At 57.8% G+C, this 15,369-nt stretch overlaps 2 protein-coding genes across 2 annotated transcripts; both read left to right on the top strand.

Moving 5' to 3' along the window:
* GAPDHS (glyceraldehyde-3-phosphate dehydrogenase, spermatogenic) lies at nt 1-10,374 on the top strand. Its single transcript, XM_037820323.1, has 11 exons — nt 1-141; nt 3,084-3,243; nt 4,008-4,104; nt 4,290-4,396; nt 7,211-7,301; nt 7,391-7,509; nt 7,858-7,939; nt 8,250-8,401; nt 8,580-8,742; nt 9,746-9,843; nt 9,929-10,374. Exons 1-11 carry the CDS (start codon nt 75-77, stop codon nt 9,999-10,001), a joined length of 1,209 nt encoding a protein of 402 aa, XP_037676251.1. The 5' UTR covers nt 1-74; the 3' UTR covers nt 10,002-10,374.
* A 115-nt stretch (nt 10,375-10,489) lies between these two features.
* On the top strand, nt 10,490-12,266 carry TMEM147 (transmembrane protein 147). The gene is made up of 7 exons (XM_037820324.1): nt 10,490-10,703; nt 10,776-10,845; nt 11,260-11,319; nt 11,404-11,540; nt 11,678-11,762; nt 11,857-11,978; nt 12,063-12,266. Exons 1-7 carry the CDS (start codon nt 10,627-10,629, stop codon nt 12,184-12,186), a joined length of 675 nt encoding a protein of 224 aa, XP_037676252.1. The 5' UTR covers nt 10,490-10,626; the 3' UTR covers nt 12,187-12,266.
* The last annotated feature ends 3,103 nt before the right edge of the window (nt 12,267-15,369 follow it).

The raw sequence follows: 15,369 nt of genomic DNA, 5'->3' as shown, positions 1-15,369 counted from the left end.
GTCCTGGGCGCCCGGCTTGTCAGTATCATCACGGCGGGTCCCCGGACAGCTAGGCCATGAGACCTTAGAAGGCCATGTCGAAACGCGACATCGTCCTCACCAGCGTCACTGTTGTTCAGCTGCTGCGACAGCCGTGCCCGGGTGAGGGAGGCGGCGGAGCGACCCGGGGAAGGGGAAGACAGGACGGTCGCGGAGCCGTCGGTCCCGGCCCAGGGCGCTTTCCCAGTCCCGCGTCCCTCCTCCCCCCAGCGCGCGCCGCGTCCAGTGTCCGCGGAGGCGGCCGGGGGCGCAGGGGGCGCAGGGGGCGCAGGGGGGGCAGGGGGCGCAGGGGGCGCAGGGGGCGCAGGGGCGGCAGGGAGCACAGGAGGCGCAGGGGGCGCAGGGGGCGCAGGGGGGGCAGGGAGCACAGGGGGCGCAGGGGGCGCAGGGGGCGCAGGGGCGCAGGGGGCGCAGGGGCGCAGGGGCGCAGGGGGCGCAGGGAGCACAGGGGGCGCAGGGGGGGCAGGGGGCGCAGGGGGCGCAGGGGGCGCAGGGGCGGGCCCGGCACGTGCCAGCCGCGGCTCTTCCGCCCGGGAGCCGCCTCCCTCCTGCCCTCCAGCCCCGCCCTCCTCACCCACCCCCGTTCGCTGCAAAATGGTTTCTATGGCAGTGGGGAGGGGGGACGGGGACTCTCTGCTCCCCGGGCCTTGGGGAGCTCGTGCGCGCGGTGGGAAAGGCAGAAGCCGGGGCAGGGATGGAGGCTGAGCCGGAGGGTGGCGAGAAGAGCGCGGGTTTGCGGGGGGCGTTTGTGAGGACTGTGGACCCAGGCGGGCTAGGTGACCACGTGAAAGTGCGTGGTGCTCGTGGGGAGCAGCGCGAACGGAGCCGCTTTGGGTATTGGGGATCTGTGTCCTCCCCGGTATTGCACAAAGCAAGGGCACTTGCCATCTGCTCATCACTTAGCGGGCGTCGGCTCAGACATTTCACAACCCGCTGGTGAGCCCAGTGTGTTTACTGTCCCCATTGTACAGAGCGGCCGAAAGAGGTAAGAAGGGGCAACTTCCTTAGGTCTGTCAGCAAGTGAATGGTGGAGCTGGGACTTGGCTCAGGGGCCCCGAACTCCAGAGTCCCTGTTCCCAGCCACTGGGCAGTCCTTCCTCACCCAGCCAGAGGAGCCCAAGTCTTCCCAGAGGCAACCCTACCCACAGGCTTGCTCCCTACCCACAGGCCGGGGCACCAGCCGGAAGGAAGCCTCAGCATTGCAGGGGTCGGGGTGGCTGGGGTGGGACCGGCCTTCGATGGGTTTTCAGAGTCCAGGGACCCTGGAGGACCTAACAGCTCAGAGGTTAACAGCCATTGGGCTTGAATCCTTCCCTCCTTATCACCTACTCTGCAACCTCGGCCCTCAGTCCTGTTGTCCCCCTCCCTAAAGTGGATTTGCAGGGGATGCTTCCCGGGTTTCAGTGAGAGGGTGCATCTGAAGAGCTCAGCACAGCACCTGGCTGGTGGGAGCATCCAGGAAATGGAGCATCGTTGTAATTGCGAGAGAGCATGCCTGTGCCCTTGTGTCACCTCCCAGGTGATGCCCCGTCACTGCAGCTCCTCCCTGCTCTTCCTTTCTAGCTCAGCAGCTTGCCTCCAACTCTTGTACTCCTCCCCTAGAGTGGCAGGGAGAAGAGGGCTGGGGCAAGTGGGGAAAGAGGACCAGCCGGGTTTTCTTCTGAAAGGTCACTGAGTTCGCATTCACATCCCCACCCTTAACCAGGGAGACAAATCTCCCCCTTTGATGCTAGCAGGAACAGAATCCCCAGGAATGCAAACATCCTCGAGGTCACCGATAACCACAGGGTCACCGCCACCAATAAACACTAACACTTTTATGACCATATACTGCTCCTGGCAACACCCACAGCTCAGCCTTGGGCTACAAGGTCTGTGGCAGCAGGGAGAGCTCAGGGGGTCGGACAGGTCGGCCGGCCAAGGCCCCTAGTCAGCACTTGCCACTCATCTCACCACCAACCTGGTGCCTTCGATGCCGGTGCCAAAAGCAACTCCCGCCTTCATCCACAGCCTCTCTCTGACCCCTTTCTCTCTCCCTTTCCTCAAGCGCCCTCTTAGTATATGACTTCCTCCTCTCCTCTAATAAAAACAATTCCTGCCTGCAGACCTTGAGCTCTCTTCTCACTGAGTCCTCACAACAGAGCCCAGGTTGGGGGGGGGGGGGGGCAGATGTGACCCACCAGAAACAGGCCAGAGAGGTTCCTTAACTTGCCTAAGGCTACCCAGCTGGCAGGTGGCTGAGTCGGAGCTGGCATCCAGGCCGGATTCCTCAGCTGGGAACCCTCTGCTGCCCAGGGCCCTGGTGCCCGTCTCTCCACCAGGCTGCCCACCCTCCTCTCCTCAAACTCTCCTCTGTAGCTCGGGCAGAAGCCTGCGTCCAAGCACAGGCATTTTTAAGTGCAGCGTAGGAGTGCCAGTTTGGGCTCGGAGAGGCAGCAGCTGATACAGTTGTTTCATCTGGTGTGATAAACCTTTATATTCCTAAACTCCCCTGAGAATAAGAATCACCTGGCATGCTTGTTAAATCCGGATTCCTGGGCTCAGAGCAGACCTGCTGAGTCAGGGTTTTCCAGGTAAGGGGCCTCCCCAGGTGGTTATCATCAGAACAGTTGGGAGACCACTAGGCTAGATCAGCAATTATCAGAAAAGTTTGGGCAGTGATTGTCAGAATACTAACATGCATGGGATGTTTCCTAGCCCTATCAGAAGCCTGACATGTATTACCTTCTTTAATCCCCGGCAAAGAGTACTATTACGTCCACTTACCCAGGAGGAAACCAAGGCTCAGAGAAGCAATTGTTAAAAAGTCATACCCACTGAATCAGAATCTCCAGGAGCTGTGCCCGAGCATTAATATTTGAAAACAAGCCCCTCACCCCCCACCCCCATTCTGTGTGTCAGGTGGGTATGGGAAATACTGGGGCAGAGCCAGGAACCAACAGCAGGTGCTTGCTGGCAAAGATGGTTCACTCTCTCGCTGCAGTGGTAAAGCTCATGTGTCTCCCTCCCCCCTCCCTGCCCCCCCCACCTTCCCCTCCCCATAGGGACCAGACCACCGCCATGTGAGCCCAAGGCTGAGCCCAAGGCCCTGCCTGAGCCCGCAGTCCAGCTCCAACCTGAACCAGAGCCAGTCTGCGAGAATGTGCCAGCCCAGCCTCCACCAAAGGCTCCTCCTGTTCGGGAGTTGACTGTAGGCATCAATGGGTAAGTCAGGGCCCTGGTCCCGGAGTGGCCCCTGAAGTTTCAGGGCCCAGCCCTCAGGTTATGCCCTGGGGGCACCTCCACATTTCTCACCATCAGGGCTTCCATTCTGCCCCCACAGGAGACAGCAGGTAATAAGGCAGGCAGGGCCCCTGCCCTCAGAGAGCTCCCATTCTGGTGGGGAAGACAATAAGCCAAGAAACAGGATAGTTCCAAGATGTGGGTCAGAAATAGTACAGAACTCAGTGATATAGTAAGACTGGAGAGGGCAGGTTTAGGGGAGAAGGTGACCATTGGAGTGAAACCTGAGTGATGAAGGGCAGCCAGCTGTGCAGCTTGCTGGGGAAAGAGTCTTTGGGGCAGAGGGACAAGCAGCAGCTCTGGGGTGAAGAGGGCAAGCTCATTGTGCTCCAGGAGAGAGGAGGTTGGGGTGGCCAGTGTGGAGCAACTATGGGGGAGGAGAAAAGGAGGTGAAAGCCCCACAGGGGCCTGGCAGGCCATGGTGAGCAGTTTGGATCTTTAGAGCTGTAATCTGACTTGCAGTTTTCAAAGATCTATCCAGCTGCAAGGGGGGAAATAGGGATTTAGGGGTGGATGGGGAGAGGAGGCAGGAAAAGCAGTGAGGAGTCTAGCGAGGTGGTCCAGCCAAGATGACGGTTGCCTGCCCCGGGGTGGTTGCCCCTTGAGTGGGCCTCCTGCCCTCGCCCCCTCCCTGCCTGCTGGATGAAGGTCCTGAGGGCAGCCCCCCCACCCTTGCCCCTGGACAGATTTGGCCGCATCGGGCGCCTGGTGATGCGCGTCTGCATGGAGAAGGGCGTTAAGGTGGTGGCAGTGAATGACCCGTTCGTTGATGTGGAGTACATGGTGAGCGGCACCTGCGGGAAGGGCGGGTGCTCGGGGGAACCCCGCGGAAGGCTCCCAGCTGCAGTGCGGAACAGGCCACACCTCTGCCAAGGGGGGGACCTGCGAGGGATGCTTGCTCCGTCTCCCCCACCACCCACCACCAGCACTAACACCCCCAAGCCCACGAGCCCGTCTATCTCCCACAGGTGTACATGTTTAAGTATGACTCCACCCACGGCAGATACAAGGGGAGTGTGGAATGCAAGAGCGGACAGCTGGTGGTGGATAACCGCGAGATCAAGGTCTTCCAGTGGTGAGCGCCCCATGCACGCCTGCGACGCGTGAAGGCCGGGGGTGTGGACATGATGAATTCCAGCCTCTCAAATGGGATCCATAACCCCGATGGTGTTGGTGTGTGTGCAGGGGCTTTCAGAGGGGTCCCTGACCCCTCAAGTGGTTAAGAAGCACCAACCTAGAAAGATGATGCACTGTGCTCAGGAATATTTTTTATTTAACATGCATTTGCATGTTTTCTCATCAACTCAACATCTCTTAAACTCAAATCGATTCCCCATCAACCTCCAAACCTATTCGTCTCCCCTCCTAGGACATGGCATCTCTATCTAGCCACCTCTTTCCAATCTGTTCCTGCACAGCAGCCACAGAAGTCTTTGTAAAACATCAATTGGACCAGGTTACTTGCCTACTTAAGTCCTCCAGTGACTTCCTATCACCCTGCAAATAAGATCCCAGCACCTTTTGGGGTCCCCAAGTGCTGTGTTCCCCAGCCTGCAGCCTTTCCATGTCACCTCAGCCACTCCGGCCACTGGCCTCTTGGGCCCCTAGGCCAGCACCTCTCATACCCAGGCAATGCTGGCCTCTTAGTACCCACCTCCGGAGCTCGTACTAACACCCATCCTTCACTTAAAAGATGTGCACAGAATCCCTAAGTCAAAAGCAGTAACACAAGACGTTTAATATGCTTCAAATATAAACATTTACAAACATTTTCAAGATATCCAAAAAAAAAAAGTACTTTCACATCCCACCCAGGAGAAACCCCTCCCCAGCCCCAGGCAAAATCGGCCGCCTTCCAAGAGCTCTCCTCTGGGCTTGTCCCCTCGCAGCAGCTCTCCACTTGCCGGGGGTCGGATGAGTGTACAGAGAGGCCAGAGTGCTGGTGGCGAGGTCGGGGGTGGGGGGTGCAGGGACCCACGTCAGTGAGAAAGGGAGAAGCTGCTCAGCCTGAGCTTGAAATCATGACCAACAACCCTGCCAGAGCAGATATTACTCACACATGCCGTGCCCTTTCCCACTCAGTGTGGGCATCACTGTTCCTGCCACTTGACTGGTGTTGCCACTCAGGTGACACATTTTCCGGGCACTGCAGCCCATTTCTCCTCCCCTCAATCACTGCACTGCTGATGTCCTACACGGGCACCCAGCAAAAGCCATGTTGTTTTGTATGCACTGACCCGGCTCCACCCCTTCCTAGCTGGGTGACCTTGGGCAAAGGTCAGCCTTCCCTGCACCTCATTTGCCTCATGTATGTGATGGCAGCCAGCGGGGACTGGAGCTTGGCTGGAGTTAGCAAGTGTGTGTGGGATACCTGGAAGAGTAGCCCCCCTCCTTGCAGGGAGGGCCCTACCAGTTAGCACTCAGCACTGCTCTTTTGGCACCTGGGGCCAAAGTCCTGCCTGCCTGTTGGTAGACACTCAGTACTCCTCTGCTGAATGAATGGAATCCTCAAAACAGCCCCGGTGGGCAGGAGGGGAGGGCCCGTGGCAGCCTGTGGGGTCTCTCCTGGGGCAGACTCTTTGCCTCATGTCAACTCAGCAATTCCTGCAGAGGAATTTGTTGGAAGAGTAGGAAATGGGGGCGCATCAGAGAAGAGCTTGTGGGGCCAGATGCTGTCAAGTGTGGACTGGCAGAGCAATGACCAGGGAGAAGAGAGAACCGTGCAGGGGGCCCAGGAAGAGGCTTGCTCACTCGTTCATTAGGTCTTTCAGGCATTTTGGCAGCAGAGCCACAAGTGCAGACCTTGGGGCCCTGCCTGTGCTCCCAGACATCTCTGTCTCTTACTCCCTTTGCTTCCACCCTGCCGCTCCTTCCTCTGAAAAATGGGAGTCATAATAGTACCTACTCCTCAGGTGGTGAGAGCTCAGTGAGTTTAATGCAGGTAAAGCACTTAGGACATGGCCATATGGCAGGTGTCCAGGTGTTCAGTAAACATCTGTGGAATGACTAATAATAATTAAAAAAAAAAAAAAAAAACCACCACAAACATTGACTGAACCCCCCTGGGGGAAGCAGGCTCAATGACAAGGGAAACAGACCCAGCCCTGCTGCCAGAGGGGTCTAAGAGATGTGACAGACGCCAAATACTGCAGCTGTGATAAACCCTGAAGGGAAAAGGCCAGCAGTTTATTCATTTATTGCTTGTTTGTTAAAAGCCAAATAGAAAACAGTAGTACTGGAGGTTATGTTTCAAATACAAATAATTGACAAAATATCAAAAATGTCAATTCATAAAATAGGGAACAGTAAACCTCCTTTACCTTTCTAACGAAAATCCTCAGCCACTGCTGGCCCCACGTGTGCCGGACTCCTTCCTCCCCAGGGAGCTGCTCTCTGGGAACTGGCCTCTGGCTACAAGGGTTTTTCTGGCCCTTCCAGCAGGCTCCCTGTTGCAGGGGCTGAGTGGTTAGAGACAAGAGGGGCTAGCGGCTCACGGGGAAGCTGGCGAGACTGGGGACCGGGAAGGGGAAGCCGCTGGGCAGCGCTGGCCCTCCCGCAGTTCACGTTTTGGGAGGCACACGTAGGAAGGGTCTGACCCGGCTGAGGCGGCTGGGATGGTCCCCTAAGGAAACTGAGGCCTGGGGTTGGCAAGGTGGCTTGTACCCAGGTGCCACAGGAGGTGCGCTGCAGAAAGGAAAGGTGGCCTGCAGGGGTGGCAATGGTCAGAGGCAGGGCCAGCAGACTCCACCTGGGACCGGGGTATGGGGGCTGATGGGTTGCAGGCCAGGCGAGGTGTCAATTAGCCCTTAGGACTGTAAAGGCTGTGACTTGTGAAGACGGGGTCCACACAGGGGAGGGACTGGCTCACAGCCGTGCCACCCGTCCACAGCAAGCAGCCCAAAGACATCCCCTGGAGGACCGTCGGGAGCCCCTTTGTGGTGGAGTGCACAGGCGTGTACCTCTCCTTAGAGGAGGCGTCGGTGAGTGGGGAGGAGCGGCCAGGGCCGGCTGGGGTGGGGGGCACGCTGTGGTGCTCAGAGCACCTCGTGATGCCTGAACTCCCTCCTAGGAACACATCACAGCAGGTGCCCAGCGTGTGGTCATCTCCGCACCCTCACCAGATGCACCCACGTTTGTCATGGGTGTGAACGAAAAGGACTATAATCCTGGCTCCATGAACACTGTCAGGTAGAGTCGGGGAGGGGGCAGACTCACTCTCCCACCGCCACCACTGTGGTGCTGGTGCCGCTTTCACATCCTTTTGCTTCTCCTTCCCGAAGTCTTAGCCATCACGGTAATATTATCCTAAAACAATCTGTAGAAACACCCAACTCCTGGAGAGCACGCTTAGGAGAGCTGTCCCAGCCACACCTCCAGTGCCTTCAGTCTGACAGCAGCACCCCCAATGATCCCACTCGTCCCCATCCTGCCTTCCACAAACCAGGCCTGTGCGCACACCCCGAAAGAGGGGGCACGGGTGAAGGGGTGGCTCTGCGGCTCACCTCACCATGCCCTTGCATGCCTGTACCATTTCAGCAATGCCTCCTGTACCACCAACTGCCTGGCCCCCTTGGCCAAAGTCATCCACGAGCGGTTTGGGATCGTGGAAGGGCTGATGGTGAGTAGTGCATGAGGGACTGGGGCAGGAGGGATGGCAGGGAAACCCAGCATTTTCTTCCCCAGGACTTGCTTAGTGTGGAGTTAATAGGGAGAGGCTGGTTTGGGGAGGAGAGGCCCTCCGGTGGGAATTCTTTTAAAACACTGGGCGATCTCAGGCAAGGCTGGACCCTGGTGTGCACAAGCCTCTCCTGTGGTCTGTGCTGGGAACCCCACCAGCGTCTCCATACCTGTGCTCCCACCTGGACTGGGAGAGAGAAGCATGGAGCTGAAGTGCAGGAAAGCTTCACTCAGCCCTCTTCTTCCCCAAGACCACAGTCCACGCCTACACGGCCACCCAGAAGACCGTGGACGGGCCATCAAAGAAGGCCTGGCGAGACGGACGGGGGGCCCACCAGAACATCATCCCAGCTTCTACAGGGGCAGCCAAGGCCGTGGGCAAAGTCATCCCAGAGCTCCAAGGGTACGAGGGCAGGAAACTGCAACCTGGGTGATGGGGCACACCCCAGGCCTGAACTGGACCCTAAGCCTTAAGGTGTTTGTTGAGGGGAAAGCAGGGACCTGGCCAAGCCCCAGGGCAAGGGAGAACAGAGGGGGGATCCCTAGGTTCTGACTCCCACCCCTGATGTGAGACTCTCCAGGAAGCTAACAGGAATGGCATTCCGGGTACCAACCCCAGATGTGTCTGTTGTGGACCTGACCTGCCGCCTGGCCCAGCCTGCCCCATACGCGACCATCAAGGAGGCCATAAAAGCAGCAGCCGATGGACCCATGGCTGGCATCCTTGCCTATACTGAGGATGAGGTAGGGGCTAAGGAGAGGGGCCCTGGGGAGGAGCCTTCTGTCAAGGAGGCATGATTTCCACTTGCCAGGGAGCTGCTTGGAGGGGGTTGAGATGAGAGTAGCAGGGCTAGTGAGGGTAAAGCTTCCTGCCACAGGGCCTCTGCACTTGTGCTCCTTTGATCTGGAATGCTCTCCCCTGGAAAGCAATTCCCCATCCCAACACAGTTGTCCCTCATTTCCTCAAGTCTGTACTTCAACTCACCTCCTCAGCAAGGCCCTCTTCAGAAAGATGTCATTTTGAGGTCCTTTTCCTCACTTCAGATTTCACTTCATAGCCACTGTTGGTCCCATTCATATGTACATTCCAAAAAACCAGGAATTTAATGGCTGTCTCTTTACCTCCATAGCCAGCTCCCCTAGTTTTCAGCACTTGCTCAGAACCAGGCCTTGGCCAAATGCCCTGCCTGAGGATTGGATGCCATGGTCCAATTGGAGACCCTGGTGGTGTCTCCCTGCAACAGCTCCTGCCAGCCCACTCACCCACCAGCCAGGATCTTTTGTTTTAATGGAATTGGGTCACATCTACCAATCTGCTGAAAACCCTCCTGTGGACTCCCACCACACTGGAGCTAAACCCTCAGGGCTTGCTGCACTCCTTCCAGCTCAGACACTCCGCTGGCTGGTGTGAAGAGCCTGCACTATTCCCAGAAAGTGGTGTTTACTGGTACAGCATTAGGGTGCTTGTGGTCTGGGTCCTTTGGCCAGTCCCTGGCAGGCAGAACCCCCATCTACTTTCGTCAGGCCCAGTGCTGGGAACACTCTGGTCCTCGTTTCATGGCACCTTTACACCACCTCACCTTACAAATGAGGAGCCAGGCTCAGAGAAGTGAAGTCACTTGCCCAAAGTCACAGCCCGTAAGTGGCAGCGCCAAGAATAGGACCCTGGCCTAAGAGTGCCAAGCCTGAGCTCCTGACAATCCTTATTCTGAGAACCTGCACCTGGCTTTGAAATTCTGACACCCAGGTGGTCTCCACGGACTTCCTCGGCAACCCCCACTCGTCCATCTTCGATGCCAAGGCTGGAATCGCGCTCAACAACAACTTTGTGAAGCTCATTTCCTGGTGAGGGGGAAAGGGGTCAGAGAATTGGGGAGAGGGTCAGGGGATTCGGGAGGGACCCTCCTGAGCCCCGCTTCCCCCTCCTCAGGTACGACAACGAATATGGCTACAGTAACCGGGTGGTCGACCTCCTGTGTTACATGTTCAGCCGAGAGAAGTGATCGCGGGAAGGCCCCTCCCTTGCTTCCCTGTGCCCCACAGGCCAGGACCTGTATCTCCCGTCCGGCTCCCGGGGAAGGAAGGAGGCGCCGTCCGTGAGGGCCCTGCGCCGCTGTGCCAGCCGATGAAATAAAAAACCAGTGCTCACAGCTGCGCCCCGTGTCTCTGCGCCGGTCACGTCGGGTTCAGATCCGGGTTCAAGGCCCGCTGCCCCTTTGCTCGAAAGTCCTGCGCCCTTGGGCACGGGGTCCGCGCCTCGACTCCGAACCTGGTTCCACTTCAGGGAAACGAGGACCACAGCGGCGCCGGCATCCGGGCGTGACCGCAAGCCGATCCCCAAAAGAGCCGGGCTGCGGGACGCGGGGTGTCGGGGCGGGGCCGCCGGCGCGGGTGGCCGCAGTGTTCGCGGCACTGTCCGCCTCGGGCGCGCCGTCCGGCCTCCTCTGACGTCAGCGCGCGCCGACGCTGCGGGCCCGGACTACGGCTCCCAGAAGGCCGCGCGCGGGCCGCGACGGAGGCAGGTGGGCGCCAGGCCCCGGCTGCCTGGGGAGCGGGTGGCGGCGGGGACCCGAGCTCGGAGACGCCGCCTCGCGACCCCCGCGCCGGCGGGACCTGGCAGCCGGCAATATGACTCTGTTCCATTTCGGGAACTGCTTCGCCCTCGCCTACTTCCCCTACTTCATCACGTACAAGTGCAGCGGCCTGTGAGTGCGGGGCGGGCGCGGGGCGGAAAGGGCACGAGACCCGGGCCGACCCTTCACCGCCTCCTTCTCCAGGTCTGAGTACAACGCCTTCTGGAAGTGCGTCCAGGCCGGGGTCACCTACCTCTTCGTGCAGCTCTGCAAGGTGAGGATCGCTGGGACCCCACGTGTCCGGCCCCGCCGCACGTTCCCCAGGACGGACAGCCCTCGGGACTCCGCATGGGAACGGATCCAGAATTCCATAGAGGAAGGGCTTTGGAAGGGATGGAACCTGAGGAAGCGTCTTGAAGCAGCTTTTGCATAGCATTTTTAGTTAAACGGAGAAAACTTCGGTTGTATGGATAAAAGTTTTGTTACGGTTAAGAACGCTAAATAACCCCCATGGCGCCAGCCACAGCCGGCACCTGCAAACCTCACTCAGATCCCCAGTGATCACCTCCCTCCTGACGCCTAGCTCCCAGCAGCCCGGGATTCTTGCTACCAGATTTCCCTCCACCCCCAAACACACACACAGTAACCTAATCCCTTGACCCTACAGTGATCTGTTTTCTGTCCTCAGATGCTGTTCCTGGCCACCTTCTTTCCCACCTGGGAAGGCGGCATCTATGACTTCATTGGAGTGAGTGGGCCAGGGGAGAGGGAGGGAGCGCAGGTGTGGGGGCCCCTTGACCCTCTACTTACTCAAACCTCAGCCAACCCACAGGAGTTCATGAAGGCCAGCGTAGACTTGGCAGACCTGATAGGCCTGAACCTTGTCATGTCCCGGAATGCCGGCAAGGGGGAGTACAAGATCATGGTTGCTGCCCTGGGCTGGGCCACCGCAGAGCTCATTATGTCCCGGTGGGTGCAGCAGCCTGGAGTCCAGATGCCTGAGAAAGGATCCCTGGGTCCTGGGGAGTGCTGGAGGGTGGGGGCTTGGATTCTGAGGGATGAGAGTGTCTGGGTGCTGGAGAACCCCCACCCTTTGCCTTCCTCAGCTGTATCCCCCTCTGGGTTGGAGCCCGAGGCATTGAATTTGACTGGAAGTACATCCAGATGAGCATCGACTCCAACATCAGTCTGGTATGCCACACCACCCCCCACCCCCACCCCACGCCTTTTTGCTGGTGGCCACACTCTTCCCCAGGCCTGGCCCTGACTTCCTGCCTCCCTCCAGGTCCATTACATCGTGGCATCTGCCCAGGTCTGGATGATAACGCGCTACGACCTCTACCACACCTTCCGGCCGGCAGTCCTCCTGCTGATGTTCCTTAGCGTCTACAAGGCCTTTGTCATGGAGTGAGCTGGGTGGGGCAAGAAGTAGGGTCCAAATGGGGGTGGGGTGTCTCTTCTCCTTCCCTCATTATGATGTTTCCCCCACAGGACCTTCGTCCACCTCTGCTCCCTGGGCAGCTGGACGGCCCTGCTGGCCCGAGCGGTGGTGACAGGGCTGCTGGCCCTCAGCACCTTGGCCCTGTATGTCGCCGTTGTCAATGTGCACTCCTAGGTTTGGTGTCCCAGGTATTCATTTACCTGTTCCCCATCTCCCTTCAGGATTCGTTGAAGTAAACAGTATTTGGAAAGTTGTTTCTGCCTCCATTTCTCTCTTTGGACTGGATCCCAGTCCTCACTCCCACCCTGGAGCCAGGTAAGTGAACTGGGAAGCTAGCCAACCATTGACTTGTTCTTTGCTCCTGGAGCAGTTCGTCAGATTACTTGTTTTCCCAGGATACACAGGGCTGGATGATCTCAGAGCAGAGGCCAGGGCCATCAGGAACAGGTGGTAGAGGGACGCTAGATTCCCAGCAGAGGCCTCCTGGGGGCTCCTCCTCCTCTCCTTACAGCCTCACCTTGGGCCCTGTCCCAGCTGGTCACTTCCTCGGCTGCTGGCTTCAATCTCCCCACACTGATGCACTCTTTCTACAGCCAAGGGATCTATTGACTTGGTCAAATAGTCTTACTCAGTCACCCTCCCCTGCTTACAGCCATCCATAACTCCTCATTGCACAGTGGACTGTCCAACCATCTGGCCCTTGGTTTTGTCTTTGAATATGTAAATTTTTAATATCATTCAAGTTAGGCTATAGGCCCCTAGCCTTTGTGACACTGGCTCCTCAGTGCTTTGACTCAGTTCTGTGGCCTTCAGATGTGGTTCCTGGCCTGCGGGGGCAGAGTACAAAGACAGCCAAATAGCAGAGCAGTTGAGCCCACCATCTTATATGTTCTAGACATCTCCCTCCCCTTCCCCCAGCCCTTCCTTGGTCTAGCCCCCTTTGTCCAGCAGGGCCAGCTCCCATCCCCATTCCTCCCCCTCTGAGAGATGTGTCCAAAACAGAGCATCACATGTCGTGCCTAAGTTATACCTTGATGCAAATCCTGCCCACCCAGGAAACTTCTCCCCAGCCCTGGTGCTTCCAAGGCCCCCGCTCCCCCCCAGCCCAGGGTAGAACGGGGCAGCTGCGTCCTCCCCTCACCAGGCTGTTGCTGTCCTGGCATGACGTCATGGAACGCTGGCCTAGGGAGGCCTGAGGACAGCCCTGTTCAGCTCTGCTGTGACGTCTTGGTGTTCTCAGAGGGAGCATTCACCCTCAGTCGGGGCAGGTGCCTTCTAGCCCCACTGCCTTCTCCTGCCTCTAGTCAAGACAGGGTCCACGGATGGTTTTTGGGGAGCAGTGAATGATAGGTCTCCTTAAATTTGATGTGGAAAGGGAATAGATGGAATACCCTCCCAGCCCATGTGGGTCACCTGATGGATCGAGAATAGGGTCACCTTCCCTCACACCTTCCTCCCATGCCCACCTAGCCTTAGACACAGATGGGAACAAGTAAAGGTTGCAGAAATGACTTAGTTTAGCAGCTAGATACTGAGCAGGGACTCTGATCCAGGCCTCCTGCTGGTGCCAGCTGTCTGTGAAGTAATTCCAGCTTTCAGTGGGGATCAGGGAGACAGACCTGTCTCCAGATAATGACAGACCAGAGTGCTTGGGGCTGAGGTTGGGGGATCCCAGGCAGAGAGGTTGGGGGTGGGAAGAGGAAAACCCAGGCCACCAGGATCAAGGCTGGGATGGGGGTTGTGGAAGGGGTAGGGGGGTCCAGAGAAGATGCCTGACCCAGCCTGGGGTGGGGGTGGGGGGCAGGGTAGGCTCCATGGAGGAGAGAATGTGTGAGCTGAGATCTGAAGGATGAGTTAGTGGGGCAACAAGGAGAAGAGCAGGTGTCAAGGTCAAAGAATGGGTCTGGCCTTTCCAGGGAAATGTAAGAACTGACTGGAAGTAGAGTTCAGGGTGGCTTGCAAGACTGCAGAAGGTGACTGGGGCCTCATCACAGAGGGCTCGGAAGGCTGCACTGGGGAGTCGACTGGGGGCACTGGGAACCATGGAGAATTATAAGCAGGGAAAGACAGTCCAATTTGGCTTTGGGAAGAGCTGCATGGCTGCTGTATGGACGTGGACCAGAAAGGGAGACTGAGGCTGGAAGGCCAGGGCTAGACCCGAGTGGGGCTAGAGGGAGCACGGGGAGAGCAGATCGAGGCAGTGTTGAGAGGTGGGGGCCTGTGTTTTTATTTCATCAGTGGGGAGAGGTAGGCAGTGGGGAAATGATAGGTGAGAAAGGAAGAAGTGAAAGAGTCTGGGGTAACACAAGTTTGGGGCTCTCTGAGGGCTCACGTTTTCCCAGCCAGAGAGTGAACTACACTGATGGGACAGTGGGGCTGTCACTGAGATTGAGGCAGTGAAGGACAGCATGTTTGGGGGGCCAATGTGGGTCCCCTTGGACATGCTGGGGGAGGCTGGAGACAGATAGGAGTGTCACCAGCACAGAGAACTGAGGCTCTAGGGGCAGGGAGGGTGGCGGCCAAAAGGGAGAAGCCCAGGTTCCAGCCAGAGGGACTTTGATATTAAAGAAAGGTTGGTGGGAGAGCGGCAAACAGGTGATTGGGAAAAGAAGTGGTAGATACAATGGGGGGACAAGGAATGGGTGTTGCCAGCAGTGGAAGGAGCTAGCTTTTCGGGTGAGGTGGGGGCCAGAGCAGCCTGGGCTTTAGCATCCAGGAGTTGATCAGGGACTGACTGGTGATACGGTGCCCACTGCTGGGGCAAAGGGAGAAAGCAAGTGGCTGTGAAGGGGGCAGGTGTATGCTGCTGGATGTGGGAAAGATGCTCGACACCCCTGCATAGAGGTTCTCCCGAGGAGGGAGAAGGGGCACCGAGAACAGGACTTGGGGGTGATGGAGAGGTTAGTGGTAGAGTTAAAGCACCCACTCTGGAGGTCCCCTGAAGTCACATCTGGCTCTGTCTTTAAACACAGTTCTCTGGGCAAATGGGAATTCATTCCCTCAGTCAACATTTATTGGTGCCTACTATTTAACAGTCTGTGTTCTAGGCACTGGAGATAGTCCTGAACAAATAGCCCTTACCTTGTAGCATTGTGGGAGATCAGATCGGCTAATGAAAAACACTGAATAAAAGCACAATCAGTACGAGCTGGTTTTATTATTATCATGCAGAACATGGGTGGTTTTGACCCAGAGCTCCCAGGCAGCCCTCTTGCCCAGCTTAGAGTCCTAAGGAGAGACACACTTCACCGTGAGCTGCTGGCTGCTCATCACCACCTAAGGTGGGAACTGCCTGAGGCCAGCTGAGGGGGCCAGGTGAAGAGGCTGCTTTGCCAGGAGTGGTGGTGGGCCCCTTGT

The sequence above is a fragment of the Choloepus didactylus genome, chromosome 27 (genome assembly GCF_015220235.1).
Source record: "Choloepus didactylus isolate mChoDid1 chromosome 27, mChoDid1.pri, whole genome shotgun sequence".
Classification (NCBI taxonomy): domain Eukaryota; kingdom Metazoa; phylum Chordata; class Mammalia; order Pilosa; family Megalonychidae; genus Choloepus; species Choloepus didactylus.
The sequence above is the reverse complement of the archived record's forward strand: the minus strand, read 5'-3'. Positions and strand labels throughout refer to the sequence as shown.